The sequence below is a fragment of the Paramormyrops kingsleyae genome, chromosome 25 (assembly GCF_048594095.1).
Source record: "Paramormyrops kingsleyae isolate MSU_618 chromosome 25, PKINGS_0.4, whole genome shotgun sequence".
Taxonomy (NCBI): Eukaryota; Metazoa; Chordata; class Actinopteri; order Osteoglossiformes; family Mormyridae; genus Paramormyrops; species Paramormyrops kingsleyae.
The window spans coordinates 22,073,844-22,092,143 of NC_132821.1; the positions used below are offsets into that span (position 1 = coordinate 22,073,844).

At 48.6% G+C, this 18,300-nt stretch overlaps 1 protein-coding gene across 1 annotated transcript; it reads left to right on the forward strand.

The window, feature by feature from the left end:
- Positions 1 to 272: 272 nt before the first annotated feature.
- On the forward strand, positions 273 to 15,237 carry tacr3a (tachykinin receptor 3a). The gene is made up of 5 exons (XM_023799144.2): positions 273 to 949; positions 4,779 to 4,967; positions 5,141 to 5,291; positions 11,360 to 11,556; positions 12,361 to 15,237. The coding sequence occupies exons 1-5, from the start codon at positions 570 to 572 to the stop codon at positions 12,671 to 12,673; spliced, it is 1,230 nt and encodes a 409-aa protein (XP_023654912.2). The 5' UTR covers positions 273 to 569; the 3' UTR covers positions 12,674 to 15,237.
- The last annotated feature ends 3,063 nt before the right edge of the window (positions 15,238 to 18,300 follow it).

Genomic DNA, 18,300 nt, shown 5'->3' on the forward strand with positions numbered 1-18,300 from the left:
TTTAAGGGATGTTTCCCATCAATATTACACAGTATTAAGGCAGTAAGGTTGCACTCTCAAATCGGACCATCATTGCCAGATGTATTGTATAATAAAACTACTGGGATTAGGCACATTGCATCGCTGATTTGAGTCATAGACGCGCCAAGCAGCTTCATTTCAGCCATCAGGGAGGATCGATAGACTCAGGCGTGCGCGTCAGTGCTGCGGACAGGGACGCGCATCAGACTGGCGCTTTGCTTTAGTAACTTCAATAAACTGCGCTCGTCAGATCGTGGGCTGGGCTGGGGGCGCGTCTGGTCGGCAGCCCCCCTTCCCGTGTGACTGCCTCAGTCCTCGGGCAGCCTGCGCACGGTGCGTCTCCGAGCTGCACAGCGATGCATCCGCGCAATGAGACGCGGTCTGGGCGCGCACACCGCTCTGGGTAGCGCTGACCACTCATCGTCACGCAAAATCTGCTGCGGCGGAGAACCTATCGATTCCCCCAAATCTGCGCAATTTACCCGCCATATAGATTTTGCGTTTAGAATTTTGATATTGAGTAAAAAAAAAAAACAATAACTTTTATAATGGCATTGCCAAATAATGGATCCAACAGCAGCGCTGGCATTCCCGGGAATATCACGAACCAGTTCGTGCAGCCGCCGTGGCAAGTGGCGCTTTGGTCGGTCGCCTACAGCTCCGTGCTGGCCGTGGCCGTCTTCGGCAACTTGGTAGTCATCTGGATCATTCTGGCTCATAAGCGCATGCGAACCGTCACCAACTACTTTCTGCTGAACCTGGCGTTTTCCGATGTGTCCATGGCTGCCTTCAACACCCTCATCAACTTCATCTACGCCGCCCATGGAGAGTGGTACTTCGGCAAGGCTTACTGCAAGTTCCACAACTTCTTCCCGGTGGCTGCGGTCTTCGCCAGCATCTACTCCATGACTGCCATCGCCGTGGACAGGTAGGTCTAACAGCTGTTTCCCAAACGCATGCAGGAAATATCACTCCTTAACGTCACTGTGTTCAGCTTGTGCATTGTACGTAATTTTTTACATGCACTGTAAAATATTTGAAGAACAGCTCTATTTGCAGAATCGAATTTCCCCGGAGGCCCACAAATTCATGAGAGATGTGATTAAAGTGAGATTCGATCAAACCTTAATTAGCATAGAATTGTAACCGTTTATTAAAGGAAATGAAATACACGGGACGTCGCTCCTGAAGTGCTTGCTGTGGGAAAAAATGTTAAATTATTTATTGACTGGAATGGGAGGGGGGGGGGCGTCCCCGTGCGATCAAAGCTTAATCTAAATCTAAAACCCTATGGGTGTTGACAGCAATCACAAGTTTTGATGTCTATTTCCTCTGCGAATTTCCTGCGAAGTGTTAGTGGCAGTAACAGTGGTAAAATCCGTAGCCATTAAATAAAATGAGAACATGAATATTACTATAAACGGTGGAATATAACATTCTGAAATAAAAGGCAGGGTTGTGTCTGCTCTTTGCGGACCACTTAAGCTGGAATCAATATCAAGTTTTAATCTATTCACAAGACGCCAACTTTATGCTCACAAAGGTACTTGGAGACTAACTTATGACAGATAATATGTTGCTTTGTAAACTTACTTTCGTAAATTAAGTGCATCAGAGTTGGTGAAGCGCTCGTTTTTACCGCGTTTACCTCACAGTCACTATGACAAAAAAAATAATAATTAAGACTGACTGACTACAGATATTATTAACGACGACTGTGGTTTGGAAACGAAGTCTGCATTCATTGCTGCAGGACTGCCGTGGGTTCCGAGCGTAAGATTGAGTACAATCTCTAAAAGCGTAGGAATCGACTGGGAATAGAAGGGCTGTGTTTAGGAATCACAGCTGTCCTGCAGGTCTCTGTATGATTGGGATTCATCTATCCATTCATATCCCAACCACTTATCTAATAAAGGTTCCCAGGGGACCCGATCTTGTTTGGAATGTTTGTCCATTGCAGGACACATAAGCACCCATTCACACTTCATGGACAATAAGGGGATGCTGGTCAAATTCACTGCATCTTCTTGGACTGCAGGAGGAAAGCTGTGCATTGTGGGTACAATACACAAACTCCACACACACCCTGAGTGCTTTGGAACACAGCAGACCCCAAAAGGTTTTCCAATTGATCAGGAAATCCCATTTGGCAACGTTCCAAAGTCAATATTGGAGTGCAAGGAACTCCTTTCAGTACTGGGTATCCGGAGCATGCAGGTGGGTGCGGAAGGTCAGGATAACTTATATATAGTTCTACAGAAGTTCTGGGTGGTCCCTGTATTAAGGAATTCAATGATTAAGGCAGGCCTGCTTTGGACTTTTGGTACCAGTACTGGGCCCGATTTATTTGAATGACACTAAACCTATGGCAGAATGCCCTCCACCTGTTATCAGGGCTCTAGATGGACCAGGCCGGGCCGAGCAGACTCTCGAATGCACCTTTACCTCACAGACACATTTCTTCAGTCTAGCAGAGAAAATTGCACGACGTTTGGAGGATCGTGGTGAATAAGTAACTTGGGGTTCTTCTGCTGGTGCACAAACGGAGGGAGACTGCGGCTCGCCTCGTTGGAGTTTCCCTGGTTGAGATCCAGCAGCATAAATAAATTAAGTATGACCGTAATAAGCTGTGAAAATTGCTCTTGTCAGGGACTCCTGCCGTGTAAATGTGCCGTAATGATGGCAGGCTGCCACCTGGGGACTCCGCAGCGCCATTGGTCCTCTGTAAACCGAGACCAATCAACTGCGACCGATCACGCCCCAGCCAATCAGACCCCTCCACCCCTGGATCCTGGAAGCCTCTCTGGGGTTCAATGACTTATTTATGAAGGTGATTCGGCTGTGTGTTCGTTAACGTGACGGAACCCCCAGTGGCAGATCCTGTGGTTTTTGCGTTGAAACTGCTTTCATGATTCTTACTTGAAATGTTAGGGCCTTCAGTGAGCGACAAGTGCAGCATAAATGTAAATATCTTAGTAGTGTAAAGCAACCATTACTTAGAGCAGGCATCAGCTGGGGTGCTGTTTAAACAGTACACATCAGAACCGAAACAGAACCTTAAATTGAAATTGTGTGCAAGTAGAGAGAGAACAGCTGATGCAGTTAGTGAAGGTACTAGCTAAGGTACCAGTCAAGAACAGCAGTGTACAGTTTTCTCATTTATAGGATAACATCATCTCAGACGTGCCTGTAGTTATCTAAAAGGTTCTGTGAAATAAGGGGGAAAAAACAAAAAATAAAAATATAGCTAGTTAAGGTTATCCATCCATCCATCCATTTCCCATAAACACTTTTCCAGTGCAGGGTCAGGGTGAGTCTGGTCACCCAACGATGCCAGTGCAACCTTAGCTAGCGCTACTGAACGGGATCAGTAATTCATCTCCTCCGGTCGGCACTCTGTCCTTGATCTGAGTGCAGGCAATGGAAACATCTTTAGGGGCATTAAAATAATTTGTGCATTCCTACAGCGGACAGACACCCCCTAATCCCACCCCCAAGAGAGGCTTTGAGGGTCAGTCTGAGCCGAGCCATGAATCAGTTATTGTTATGGTTTTGTCAAGTCAATGTCAACTCCAGGTCACCACAGAGATGGCTTTCCTCCAGAATGCCCTGTCTTCTGTTTGCATCTTCATGCTGAAAAGAGTACAAAGGAGAGTGTGTAAAGAAAGCAGTCGTCTTGGCCGACCCGTCTCGCTGTCATTTGGGTTTTAAGCCTTCGTCATTAGCTGCAATGGAGAGAAACCGCAGATGGAGACGCATAGTGATTTTATCGTTATCCATAATGCGCTGTTATAGGCATGACGTCAATAGAGCCAAGGTCTGGCTGGGCCCGCGTTGGCATTAGCTAGGTGTCCATTGTGTCACCAAGCCCAATTGCGCGGAAAATCGTACTACGTCAGACTCCTGTCTGCTGCGGCTCCTCACGTCAAGGGAAACGCCGACCCGTCCCCCACGGCCCCCCGCTGTCTGGCGTCAAGCACAGTAATGCGTCCTGTTCCTCCCACCTCCCGGCACGACAAATGGCCCAGAAGCCAAAGTGTTTGATTTGAAATTAGCGCTGTCTGCAAACCTGGTTACCGTTTTGTTTCACCGTGTAACGCAATTAGCAGAACCATGGCAACCACAAAGCTCTTTTCCCACGGTGTAAATGGATGTTCTTATGTTATTTTTTTGCCAAGATATGGATGAAGAGACGCGGAAGCTAGACAACAGGTTAGCACTGACTGCCCGGGCCTTTGCGGGAGGGGGGCATGTGTTCCATGTAGCAGAGGAGACCACCCCCCCCACCCTACCCCCAACTACTGTCCCGTACACAGAATACACCATTGTTATTCATACTCTCTGATGGAAAACCACAGAATGAATCAGTGGGTGGGATCATGTCACTCTGCCAATCAATAACCAGTTGAACCCACTTCCCATTGGTCGCTTCATAGATTCCCTTTGGGTTACACTAGGCAGTGATTGGACAATGTGCCCTCCCCATTGACAACGGAGTTCAAGTTTTTCACACATATGATCTTGATAACATCTTAGCAAACATCTTTTTCGATGTGTGTCTAAATAATAAATTCATAAGCAGTATATGTAAAGTCATTCTTTGGGCATTTTTGTTGATAGTTTGTCAGGAGTTACCTGTGAAGGTGTTCTTGTGTACAGGACATGCTGTGTGCTTGATGTTATGAGAACTTGGCATTCAGTTTGATGGCCCCACCCATCCCTCCGCCCCCGGTGTGGCGGTCCTGCTCTCCGCACAGGTACATGGCCATCATCCACCCGCTGAAACCCAGGCTGTCGGCTACAGCGACCAAGGTGGTGATCGCCTCCATCTGGGTGCTGGCCGTGGTGCTGGCCTTCCCACTCTGCTTCTACTCCACCACCAAGAAGATCCCGCGGAGAACCCTGTGCTATGTGGCCTGGCCCAGGAACTCCAAGGACCCCCTCATGTGAGCCCCGCCCCCCCCAGCCCTCATGGCCCCCACCCCACAAATCTCACATGTCACTCGCTCAACACACGCGCTCAACGGGATCATCAACTCCCCGCTTCGATTTTCCATCTCTAAACTTGTCGCTTGACATCTTTCCCTCCCCACCACCTTCTCCCCTTGCGTTGGCTCAGGTATCACATCATCGTGACCGTTCTGGTGTACATGCTGCCCCTAGTGGTGATGGCCATCACTTACACCATCGTGGGGGCCACCCTATGGGGAGGCGAGATCCCCGGAGACACGTCTGACAACTACCACGGGCAACTTCGGGCCAAGAGAAAGGTAAGGCGGATCACGAGGAGTCGGGCCTCTGAAACGGGAGAGCCTCTCAGAGAGCTGATGGTTACTGCCTGTTGCTGACAAACTACTCCGTGATCAGCTAATATTCCTGTCTCAGGAATAATAATTGAGCTCAGAATGCATCTTGGACTCATTTAGCTGATGTTCTCATTACATATACTACCCATGCCACAGGACAACTGTGCCTCAGATCCCATGCCACGCCATCTTGGCTCCATTTTGTCCACCACACTCAATTATAGCAGTGGAGCTTAATTAAAAGGGCCCAGACTGATGGTCGTCCAGGCTGGATGACTTTATAGAGTGAATGTCATAGATTTGGACGAGCTGCATCAAAGAGGGGGAGATGCTTCTCTTTTATGGGAGCCTCAGGCAATGTCCTGCTACGCACAGTGGGCAGCTCAGATGGAGATAAAGCCCCAAGCCAACAAATGATAAGGAGAAGATGAGAAGCAGGGATCCCTCGGGTGAGACCGCAAGGAAGCTCAGATGGTATTTGAGCCATCGGTACACAGCAGCACTCCGTGCCGAGGTCGGCCGATGATCAAGGCGCTCCGATTGTTCGCTTTGTAAGTGGCCAATCTCACCCTGGGGAACGATCCAAATAGAGACGAAAATCCAGCCCATACGTGCAGCCAAAAGAGCGCTGGGACGGCCTCATCGCTATCCGTCATGCATATCGGCGTTTGGATCGGACCCAGCAGCGAACAAATCGGCGCCAGATGTGGAAACATGGTGCACTTACCTGCCAAATCGTAACCTTTCTAAAGCAAGCTGAAAGCTGGCCTGCTTTTCTCTGCAGGTGAGATAGATCAAATATTTACATTCTCTTCACAAAACGAATTACTGCTCCAGGCCGAGACAATTCAGACCAGGAGGAAATAAGGAAATAGTCATTATCGATATCTTGGTAGTTTGTCATGGACTCTGAATAAAAAAATCTGAATAATGGTTTTGCCAAGTCATCAGTACCTATTTATCTGTGAATTTATGTTTCCTGTTTTTTCTTGGGAGATCAGAACACTTCTCTCCCCCGAGTTTGAACCTCGTAAGCGGAAGTAAACATTGGAGAGGTCTTAGTCTGTTATTGCATCCACGATCATCACCGGTCCTGTAATTGCTCTGCCAGCCACCGGAGGCAGACTGAGTAATTACTCACAGCCTGCATAAGGCGGCAATTACTCAGACCGTCAGGAAGGTTCATCCTGTGGATGGAGTCTGCATTCTGAGAACATGTAGCTGTGTGTGCGTGTGCATGTTCGTGTGTAAGAGAGGGAGGGGGGGGGGGGGGGGAACCTCGGGGGAATGACTCAGACGACTCTCTCTCAAACGACGACCGGAATAAATCCATTTTAGCAAATTCAGAGCCCTGCGATCTCCTTTCACTCGTGTGAGGGGGCCAGCTTTGCCCAGAAGAGTCTCTTGACCAAATGACACAGTTGAAGACCCCCCCACCCCCCAGTCTCATTTTGGATATTCATCTGAAAGTGGATTTTCTTTTTTATTTTGATCTTTCTGTCTCCACACGGGAAGCTGATATTTTTTTTGCAGTTTTGCTTTCAGACCAGAACATTTCTTAAATCCTGCCACCTGTAAGCATCGGGTGCCCTGTCTCTGAGGTCGTTCCCGTCATTAAGCTCAGAGGAAGCGTGAATTGGGGCTCAGCATCTCAGACACGGCCCTGCGGTCCAATCCTCCTAGGTCGGTATTGAAACTGAGCTTAATCCGACCGCTCTTATTGTAACGGACGCCCCGATATCTGAGCATTAACGTCACCGGGTTTCCTCTCCGTGAGCCACAGAGGGACAAACCCTTGTTTTCGTCACCCCCTTAGGGGTGTTAACATGCTCCAGCAGCACGTAGGAAATGCAGAATAATGCTTCTATTTCTGTTATACCTTTGCGCAGGTAGCTGAATTGTGTCATTTGAGAATGCAAATTGGTAAAAACAGTAAAGTTTGGCGCCAAAGTCTGGGCACACCTACTAAAAATTAGTTGTTTTTCAACAAGATAATGACCCTAAGCTCACCTTGAGGTTATGTAGAAACAAGGGAAGAGATGGAGTGCTGTGACAGATGACCTGGCCTCCACAATCGCCCAACCTAAACCCAACAGAGCAGGTTTGGGATGAGTTGGATCAAAGAGTAAGAGCAAGATACCCAACTTGTGCCCAGTACTTGTGGGAACTCCTTCAGGGCTGTGGGAGAAGCATTCCAGGTGGCTACATCCAGAAGCTGGCTGAAGGAACACCGAGAGTCTGCAATGCTGTCATCGAAGTGAATGGGGACAATTTGGAAAAGTGTAAATATGAGAAAATTTTTGGTTGTTGCAGTATTTGAAATGTATTACATAATTGCCTCAAGGCCTTATACTGTAAGTTGAATAGCACAGCTAAAATAGAAACCAATGCGCTAAAAGCGGGTATGTCCAGACTTTTGACTGGTGCTGTAAATGGAAAACAAATACTATGAATGGTAGAGGTGAGAGGTGAGCTTGTTGGTAGGATGTAGTAAAATTTAGAAACAGCAATTTGGATGAAGAGACGCTCCCCCCCGCCCCAGAGATTCAGGCCACTGCTCTGACGTGGAGATTAGAGGGATTGTTATTACAGTGGTATCAGCTGAGTGCTAAGCTATCACCCCAGCACCTCCCGGCTGCAGACGGCCGCGCCCAGAGACAGCTGGAGGCCCCATGGAGAGTCACAGATGTGCTTCTTTATTTGAAGTCATTACCTGGCCTAGCGAGGCAGCGGAATTGTGCTTCACTGGCAAGGCTGTCAGCAGCTGGAAAACGGCATACAACCCCCCCCCCCCCCCCCATGGGAATAATGGTGCTCAGACACAGAAACGCCGCCCCTGTGATACATCAAAGCCTTTCCACACATCCTCAAGATGGGGGAACGTGTTTGAGAATATCTCCATCATTTATTTGGAATAGTTAGTTTAATTATTGATATGTAAGCTTTGTAAAAATGTAAAGTTCACAAATTAATGAAACTACTGTAGGTACTTGTGTGTGCAGATTAGTAACGAGTGGGGATGACTGAAAAGACACAGTAATTTTCCACTAGTTATACATACCTGTGTGTAAATGCCTTTATTTATTTCCAGGGGTGACATTTGCATTTGTATCTGCTCTGCTTTGAATTTGTCTGCTCTGGTCACTGTCTGAGTTCTGACGTTTAGTAGCTGCCTCGCGTCACTCTGTCTCTCTGGAGCTGTGACGTTCCCCAGGTTTACGCATCTTGGCTTTCATGACTCTCCAAATTCCCACCAAAGGGCAGGAGACCGGACACAGTGTAAACACAGGTTGCTGCCGGCTTTGTTTATCCACCGCTTTCGTGTTTATTTTTAGGACCCGGGCGGCCGTCTACACTACTGCCCGTCAGAGTTAGAGACGCAGGTATTCCCAGCTACCTGCCCCTGCCAGGGCTCCGTGGTAGACCCCGCATACACCACCAGCTGCCTGTCAATTCAGCTAGTTAAGGCCCAGCATCCATCAGCGTGCAAAGCAGCGTAGATATTTATGCCGGCGCCGTTAGCGAGCTAATGACCGCTTGCCCCCTCTAATTACGATGAGGGTATTTAAAAAATTAATTAGCGCGTCGCCTGTCCCGCACAGAGGCGCTTAATTACGGCGCTGTTTTGATCACAATCGCCATTTTGCCAGCAAGCGTCGGATCGGCCAACAATTATACGGGAGCGTTTCCGTGGCGATGCACGGACAATGCACAGCACCGCCACTTAACGTATACCAGGAGGGTAATTAGTTATCTAAGCATTGTTTGGTGTCCCAGCATGCATCAGACACCCCTCTGCAAGTCCCATGTTTGGCAGAAAGATCTTGTTGGTTAAAGGTCTCGTTTACTGTCTGCCTTTAGCTTCTTACCAGAGGAGTTTTGTTGAAGAATGTTATTCCATTTTAGATATTAACATGTCTTGTTAACAGTGGGAACCACCACAGAAAAAGGAAACACTCGGGTGAATGATCAGCATTTGCCAGGGCGAATCGCAGTCCGTACAAACCAGACCCTGGTGTTAATCCCAGGCCCGTCGGTACAGTAAATGAACCTGTGATCCGTACCGCAGATTAAGCTCTTCTGAGAAGCACAGGAGATGTTGGATGTTGGAGTTTTACCGTGAGCAGCGGATTAGTATCAGGGTCCCTGAAATGAGGTATTGAGGCAGCCACGGGTTTGTGTCTGTGACCATGTGACCGGGAATGGGGTCAGCGCTCACCGGTCAGCAGCCCAAACTGTCATATCCGACATTATTGCTAACAGGCGGCAGGTCAGTTTCAGTTCAGCTCAGTTTTATATATCGCCTTTCACAACACAGTTGCCCCAAGGTGCTTCGTAGGAGTGTGTGGCCGTCCGTTACAACGTCATGTATACAAAATGGTGCTTGATACCAAGAACCAAGAACTGCAGAGTAGGGAGAGAAGAAAACCTCAGGTGTTCCAAGGTTGACTTCCAGTCGGAAAACAGATAAATGAGGCTGGTTTAGTAAAAGTGGGGTGTAAACTGGTCATCCTAGCAGGACAGGACAGCCTGGCATGTGATATATTGAACAGAGGCCGGCTGCCATCGCTTGCCCCTTCGCCCCCCCCCCTGTCCAGCCTCCTTTGGAGACACCCAGGCAGAGGGGGTCCCCGCTCGTCCGTTACCCGCTGCGGTCTCGCACCCGGGCCTGTCCGGCTGCCAGTGATGTCACTTCCCGTTAAATACCAGGGATTTGAGGAGTCTAAGGGCCCTCTTCCACATTCCTGAGCAAGTCAGCTGACATTTAAAGCCAATCCAACATGGCCAGATATGCTGAATAATGCAGTGCAATTTTTATGCAAATGTAAAAACAGGCTGGAATGTGCATTATATATTCCAATAAACAATATAAAAAATTATGTAAAAAGATGCAACCCAAATTTCAAATATCAAATCCTTTGCTCCTCAAGTATATTTTTGCATTCATGTTATTTCATGGAATCGTCCTTTTATTCCCCATAATAGAAACGCTAATATATGCATGCACTGCTCTCTCTTACTACTTCTGCATGTTTCACATTTTCTCCCGAGGAGATTTCCACTTCATGTGGCCTTTGCGGCCGTCTTTCTGTTTTCCTTTAAAAGTCAGAGTCCCCGGCGTGCTGCGTAACTTTGGAGAGGAGCTGGCATTTGCAGTCAGGAGTGACGAGTCGCAGATTGTGGGGGGGGGGGGGGGGGGGTGCATGGACGCTTCCAGGCAAAACCTACGGCCAACTTAAATTCACGCCACGCCATTCGAACCATAAAATATCACACAAAGCCTTCTGCGAGTGCTATGGAATCAATTTCCGACACAGATAATGGATACCTTCAACCAGAAACTACATTAGACCTTATTTCTGATTCAGTTATAATTACCTTATAAATACTGAAATGTCGCATCACGGCAGGCCAGCTGGCTCTCCGCTGTATCAAGACGCTTAATCTAAGAGTGACGGTGGTCTAGAAGAGCCTGGTACAGCTATTTATCATGGATGGATGCCATGAAAACGTCCTCCTGCATGAACTTAAAGGCAAGAGCAGCTCAGATGGATTTGTTTTGCCCGCCTTGTCTTCTGCCTGAATATCTCAGTACCTGAACGCAGTAGGAAATGCCTGGTGTGGATCTCAGGCCCTTAGCGTGACACCAAAGGACGTCGGTGTGGGTGTGGGTCTTTGGGTTGGCCTCTCCATTAGCCAATAATAAAGCAGCGCTTCTCAACTCCAGTCCTGGGGACCCTCTGTGATTGGCTGATTGAGAGGCCATCCCAAAAACCCGCACACACACCAGCCCTCCATGGAACAAGTTCCCCAATCCTGTTCTAAACCTTACTGAGGATCTAAGACCCAGAATCCAAGATCTGCGATCCATTTGAAATTAAATGTGAATCATATTGAGGTATGGGTAATGAACTCCATTGCAGCAAGTGAGTTGGAGTCCATCTTGACACATGTCCATTTAAGCCCATTGGGCTGTGATTTGTTTCTTGTGTGTTTTGTTCTCTGCTATCCTCCCTCCCCGCCCCCCGTAGGTGGTGAAGATGATGATCATTGTGGTGGTGACCTTCGCCACGTGCTGGCTGCCCTATCACATCTACTTCATCGTCACGGGCGTAAACAGGAGACTCAACAAATGGAAGTATATCCAGCAGGTCTATCTCTCCGTGCTGTGGCTGGCCATGAGCTCCACCATGTACAACCCCATCATCTACTGCTGCCTTAACAGCAGGTAGGCACCCCCTGCTGTCGCAATGTCCCACCAGTAGGGGGCGCAGCGGTTAAGCAAATGTCTTTTGGGGGTGGCGTGAAGCTTTGGGAATTGGATCCTCTGATCAAAAGGATACAGGGTGAAGTCAGGCTAAGTGATGGATGCTTTTGTACGGTATTATGAGAGTGTCTGTCGTGTCATCGAGCTCCTAGGTGTGTCTGTTTACCACTTTTTGTGTTTTGGCCCCAGTATGAGTCTGGGACTTGGGCTGAACACAGACAGCTGCAGAGGCAACGTCCTGGCAATCCAGAGAGACATTCTGTAGCTCTGACAATTGTTTTACAGAACATTTAAACATTTAAAGCCTTGAGAGATGAGAAAGCAACGCAGACTGAAAGGGCTGGGAACTGAGGAGCTGTTTGGCTGCTCCTTTGCTTTGCTTTCATGACCACCTGTCCTGGGGCTAGAGTCCTCTCTGCTGCCTTTTTACGGTGCTGTTCATCTCAGGGCCATCTGTCCTGAGCAAGGTGGGCGGGGTCCTCGACTCTCCGCCAGGCACCAGTAGACCCTGGACAAGATGCCAGTCCATCACAGGGCACACAAGACAGGAGACACAGGGAAACATGCAAACTTCATAGTCAGGGAAGCGGCGGGATTTGAACCCATAACCCTGGGCTGCACTGACTCACCATGCCGCTCCCTCAGTAACCCTGAAAAGAAAACCATTTATTGCTTTGTGTGTTTGTGACGGTCTCTATGAACCCCCCCACAGAATAGGGTTATTAGGGGGGCCGTGCTCATCCCAGTCCGGTCTGCTCTCTGCAGGTTCCGGGCCGGTTTCAAGCGCGCGTTCCGCTGGTGCCCATTCGTGGAGGTGTCCAGCTATGACGAGCTGGAGCTGCAAGCCACGCGGCACCACCCGGCGCGGCAGAACAGCACCTACACCCTCTCCCGCATGGAGTCCAGCATGGTGGTGGTTTACGACCCAGCCGACGGCGACAACCCCGGATCCGGCCGTGGCAAGCGGCCTGGCTCCCGTCACGCCAGCGCCAACGGTTGCCACCGCAGCAGCGTTAAAGCTTCCCTGCGGCCCAACCTGTACAGCACCACCAGCACGTCGCCGGAGGAATTCTCCTGAGAGCTGGGGAAGAGCGCAATCCCCGAGTCGGGACACTCTCCAGAATCCTGGAATGCATCCTCCATCGCTTAGTGGTTTGTGTGACGTCCACGCACCATTCCGTGCTTCTCGAGAACATCTTTTGGCTTTAGACCCAGACAGGACACCAGCAGGACTTTTCTAGAAGGGTTTCTCTTGTTGCTCCTGGTTAATGAAAAGCAAGTCATTGCGATGTTCAGTTTTCACCTGCTACGTGGACCTTATCCATCCTGGGACTATTCAGTTTGCTTTCATCCTACCGAAATCTTCTGTACCTGCAACCGTTACGAAATGCGTCGAATGTCAGTTCTAGTCTTTACCACCTAGCAGCTACATGTTGACATGAAGGTTGTGCGTTGAGGTGGTTTTTTCAGAGCGACACTGAGACATGATCCACTGGGAAGCCGGGAGCATCACAGAGTGTCACCAGCAGGGGGCGCACGGGAGCCGCAAAGCCGCGCCTTTGGGGTGTTTGTCTTTCGGATAGCCCCCGCTAACTCAGTTAGCATTACATCAGCGTGGTATTTACAGTGTCTGACACACGGCGGTTGCTCCTCCGCATCCACTGGGACATTCAACTCAAAGGCCACCCGGGGCAGGAGACAAACCCCTGGAGCAAGAGGCGGATGGTGAAGGACGCTTCCTCCGTTCAGATATCTGCAAGTGTGCTCCATGGCTTCCTGTCCGTAATCACATTGCACGATAAAGTGTTTACACCCTGTCCAACAGTGGCAACAGGCAAGACCCACAAGATAAAACCAACTAAAAATTTCATTTCAGGGCTTCTGGGAGGCCCGGGTCTTTATAAACTCTAGTTACAGGATTATTTTTTATCTCGTTTACCATAATATCTCCCTATGTCCGTTTTTCACATCGAATTGCCTGTTTTTTTTTTTTCTCTCTCTCTCTCTCTCTTGCGTGTGTATGTACGCAAGTCAAACCAATAAGATTATATCATCATCTTTGGTAGTCTGAAGATTATTTCAGGCTGTAATGAAAGGACTGACTTAGAGCTTATATTAGGAATCATGAGCGTATTAAAACTAAAGTAACGAAGATGTTAGGAACAGTCATGTGACCACCGTGCATCATCGGCAGTCATTACGTGTGTGCTCCGTTTATCGTGCAGGATAATCACGTTGTGGTTTGCTGGTACCTTCACTAGCTGGATTTCAGTCTGATGTTTTGTGTAAATATTTGCAGTTTTACTGTGAGGTGTTAAACCCAAGAGTAAAAATGCTTTTTTATATATACAGATGTCTGCGATGAAGGAGGTATCATCTATTGCCTGGGGGAGTGGGTGGCTGTCATAGATCCCCCCCCCGCCTCAATTTAAAATGCCGACACACTTGGAAGAGGAGGTGAAGGGGGTGCGGAGAGAGGTCCTGCGTGTGGATAATCGTTACCTGCACTCCGGATGCACATGATAAACAGCCCTGGAGCCCCCTCCTCTAAGGCCAGGGGTGGGCAATCTTATCCACAAGGGGCCGGTGTGTATGCGGGTTTTCGCTGCAACTCCCTAATTAGGTCACTAATTAGAGGACTGATTGCCTGAAGAGTCCTCACACCTGGGTTTGAACAACTTATCTAAAGGTTATCCCAGAAACCTGCATACACACTGGCCCTTTGCGGATAAGATTGCCCACCCCTGTCTAAGATGGAAGGTGAGGGTCCATGACGTCTAATAATATCCGTAGCGATGACGTATTCAGACACGCAGCCTATTAAATAACCAGTGGTATTACCCAATCCCCTTAGGTGACGAGTATTAGTATTTAGAGGAGGTCTATCGCTCACATGCCGCGTATTTTATCTTCCGGCTTCATTTTCATGCTGATACTTAAGTTCAAAGCAGACGAACTGCGGCAAGCGATTAAAAGCACTATATTATTTTAATGTAGCTGCCAGTCTGTGCATTATTTAATCCAAGAGGGCACAATACTTTTTTCTTGGCTGTCTTGGACGTGGGTGCAGATTTCGAGTCAAAGCAACAGCGAAATATATTGTCGGGAATGGGGGGTTGCAAGGGCAGCAGATGACAAGGAACAGAAACAGAAATGAGAAAGAACATTCCAGTCTTCAAAGCTGAAGTTAAATGAGCATCGAGCCCCCCAAACTCCCAGTACAATCTGCTATGCTGTGGTACCGGAGTTGCCAAGTGAGATGACATCACTATCTCCAATATAACTTATATAGCTTATAAATCCAAGTACATTTGCACAGCGATTCAATCAGAATGAATTAGTGACTGATTTCCAGCACGTGCAATTTACACATTGAGTGTGCAACACAGTACAGTACTCACCGACCCCTTGGGCGCCCCACTGACGTTAATATATCTATAATCGCCGATCCTCATTGAAACTGCAACACTGGTCATAACCAGTGTCTGGGGGCAGCCCCATGGTGTCGGGAAGCGACCTGCCCGGGGTCTGCCACTGTATCCTCCGCTTGAGAGCTCTGAGAATTTGATAGTGTTCATTTAATTATCGGTGCTTATAGTGACAGCTGTTTATATATCGCTTGTATGTAGAAGTATTGTTAATATTGTAATATCAGGTCTATACTGGGCTACTGGATCTGAATATTAGTCTACTCAGAAGACGAGGCTCGCTGGCTTACGGGTGGTGAATAAAAGAGACTTCACTCATTCACTTAAGTTGGAGGTATCTTTACTTCAGAACAATCGCGGGGAGCCCAGTTCAGGCGGCTACCGGATTCTCCCCCCTTTTCTCACTCTCCCCCCATGCAACAATTTCAAACACATTAGTTCCGCTCAGCATAACCATTTCCCTTAACTAATAAAAGGAGCAGATAACACATCCCCCATTCCTATGGTTACATCACTCCCTTACCCCACAAGAAATGGCCTCATTTCTTACAGAATGAAAAAAAAACAAATGAATAAATAAAGAAGCAAAAGCAGACCAGGGTAACAATGCAATGGAAGTACCCCAACCACGTGTCCACATTGCAAATGCATGAACATACATACAGAACCCAACAGATTTTTAATTTTTTTTTTTTTTGTTTTTGAAGAAGAAGAACAACAACACAACTTATGGTATGAAAGTGACAATCAATATGCACGAACACATGCCACCCAGCACACAGTCCAGCAGCTACTTGTAGCGTAACACAAAATCCTGCAAATGACGTGGCATGTGTCGCTGGCGCTGAGGCAAAGCCCGCCTTAAAGGGGGGCCACCCTCTTGCGGAGGAGCAGCGGATTGGACAGTCACACGGGACAGAGATGGGATCGATCGCACCACCACGTCAGCACCATCTCTAGGCCGGACAGTAGAATCAGGCTGTTGTAAGACAGATGGGTTGGGCCCCAATGGGTCAGCATGTTGAGGCAGTGAAGGAGGCACAGGCCGGAGTACACATGGCAGTAAGCCAGGTAAAGCAGCTGGTGTTGAAGGGTTGTCAGGTACTGGCCTCGTAAGGTCAGCGGTTGGTCCAGGAATATAGGGCTTGAGCCGGTTGTAATGTACAATTTTGAGCTTGGCCCCCGGATGCGACAAGGCCCGTATCTGGAAATTGACAGGGAGAGGGTGTTCCGGCGGCTGAATCGCCCGTACCACCTCGAAGGGACCTGTCCACCTCGGGGCCAATTTGTTGCGCTGGTGAGCAGGGTCATCCAGTAAAACCAATTGCCCAGGTTTATATGGGTTGTAGTTCAATCGGCGGTCGTAGTAGAAGCGCTGTTTCGCCTGAGCCTTGTCCCTGAAAGCAGCAGCAGACTCAAATGCGTTCACCAGCCTGGAGCATAACGAAGCCGCATAGGCTGCTGGGGTGCCAGCCGTGGCCGACGTATGCGAATGAGCGGTGTTCCGGAGAAGGTCAAGAGGCATTCGTGCTTCCCTACCATGGGCTAAGAAAAAAGGGGTGAAACCAGTACTGGTGTGGACAGTGGTGTTATAGGCCAGGGCCACCAAAGGGAGGTGTACGTCCCATTCTTGGCCTAACTGGAAGAGATGCTTAGCCAGTTCGTCCTTCAGCGTACGATTATATCGCTCAACTGCACCGTCGCATTGAGCATGATACGGAGAGGTGCGAATTTTGCGGATTGAGAGCAGGTGGCACAGGTGTTTAATAAGGTCCGACTCAAACTGTCGACCCTGATCTGAGTGTAGTGCTTCAGGAACACCATGCTGAGGAAGGAACAGCTCAAAAATGCATTTAGCTACGGAAATGGCAGTTTGATCTTTCAGCGGATATAAATTGACAAATTTAGTGTACAGGTCCATAAGAACTAGAACATATCTATTGCCCATTGTGGACAAAGGGAGCTCGGTGATATCAGCAGCAACCAACTGAAATGGCCGGTCGGGGGAGATGGGGAGCAACGGGGCCTGAGGACGAGGTACAGGGGAACGTCGTGACTGACAAGCCGGACAACATTCACAATATCTGGAGATGTCCGTAGACATATATGGCCAATAGAAAAGGCGTGTAGCGCGATCTAATGTTTTGGCCAGGCCATAGTGGCCAGTTGTTGGGTGTCCATGGACGGACTGTAGGACTGAGGGAATCAAGGCAGAGGGAACAACTGCCTGATACAGGTCCCCATCCGCTGGAGAGCGAGAGGAATGGTAACACAAAAGTCCATCCTGCACACACAGTCGTTTAAACTGTGACCACAACTTCCTGAGAAACGGTGTTGCATGACGGAGTCTCCAAAGAGGTGGTCTATGTCCCTCCTCTACCCATCGGCGAGCCATGAGTAGGTCAGGATCTGATTTTTGAGCCTCTGCAATGTTCAAATCTGTGTCAATGCGCACTAGATTTGTAAAGCAGGGACTAACCGAAACCTGAACTGGTTCCAAATTAGGAAAAGATGTTTGGACAGAAACAGAGGATGTGGGAGCCGAGTTAGTGGTCTGAGTAAAAGACTCAGCAGAAAAGGTGTTGGATGAACTATGAACAGGTGCATCTGGGGGCCGCCGAGACATGGCGTCGGCATTCTGATGCTTTGCGCCATTCCTATGTATAATGTGCCAATCATAAATGTCCAACTCTACGGCCCAACGTGCACGCCTGCCTGTAGGATCGTGATCTAGTGGTATCTTATGAAGTCCCACCAGAGGTTTGTGGTCTGTGACGATGGTGAGGGGACTGTAGGCCACATAATGGCGAAAGTGTCTGACAGACCATACAACAGCAAACAGCTCACGATCAAACGTCGACCATTTTTTCTCTGATGCTGAAAGTACATGACTAGCATAAGCGATAACACGTTCTTTGCCATCCATCAGTTGAGAGAGAACCGAACCAATGGCGTGAAGAGATGCGTCAGTGTGCAAAAGGAATGGGACGGACAAGTTAGGAAATGCCATCACAGGTGGGGAAGTCAAGGCCAATTTCAGGAGTCGAAAAGCCTGATCAGCGTCAAAGGACCATACAAATGGCACGCCCTTGCGTGTGAGATGGTGTAGGGGTTCCGCAATGTGTGCAAAGTGTTTGATGAATCTCCTGTAATAAGAACAGAGTCCAAGGAAGGCTCTGACCTGAGTTGGAGATTCAGGCAGAGGCCAATTTGCCACTTTCTCCGTGTTAGAAGGGTCAGGTCGGACGCCATCATGAGACACATGATGGCCTAAGAA

Excerpts from the sequence above, each read along its gene's own strand:
- tacr3a (XM_023799144.2), top strand. The coding sequence starts at position 570 with ATGGCATTGCCAAATAATGGATCCAACAGCAGCGCTGGCATTCCCGGG. Across the intron at positions 5,292-11,359 it reads AACTTCGGGCCAAGAGAAAG|GTGGTGAAGATGATGATCAT; the intron begins GTAAGGCGGATC and ends CGCCCCCCGTAG. Across the intron at positions 11,557-12,360 it reads TACTGCTGCCTTAACAGCAG|GTTCCGGGCCGGTTTCAAGC; the intron begins GTAGGCACCCCC and ends TGCTCTCTGCAG.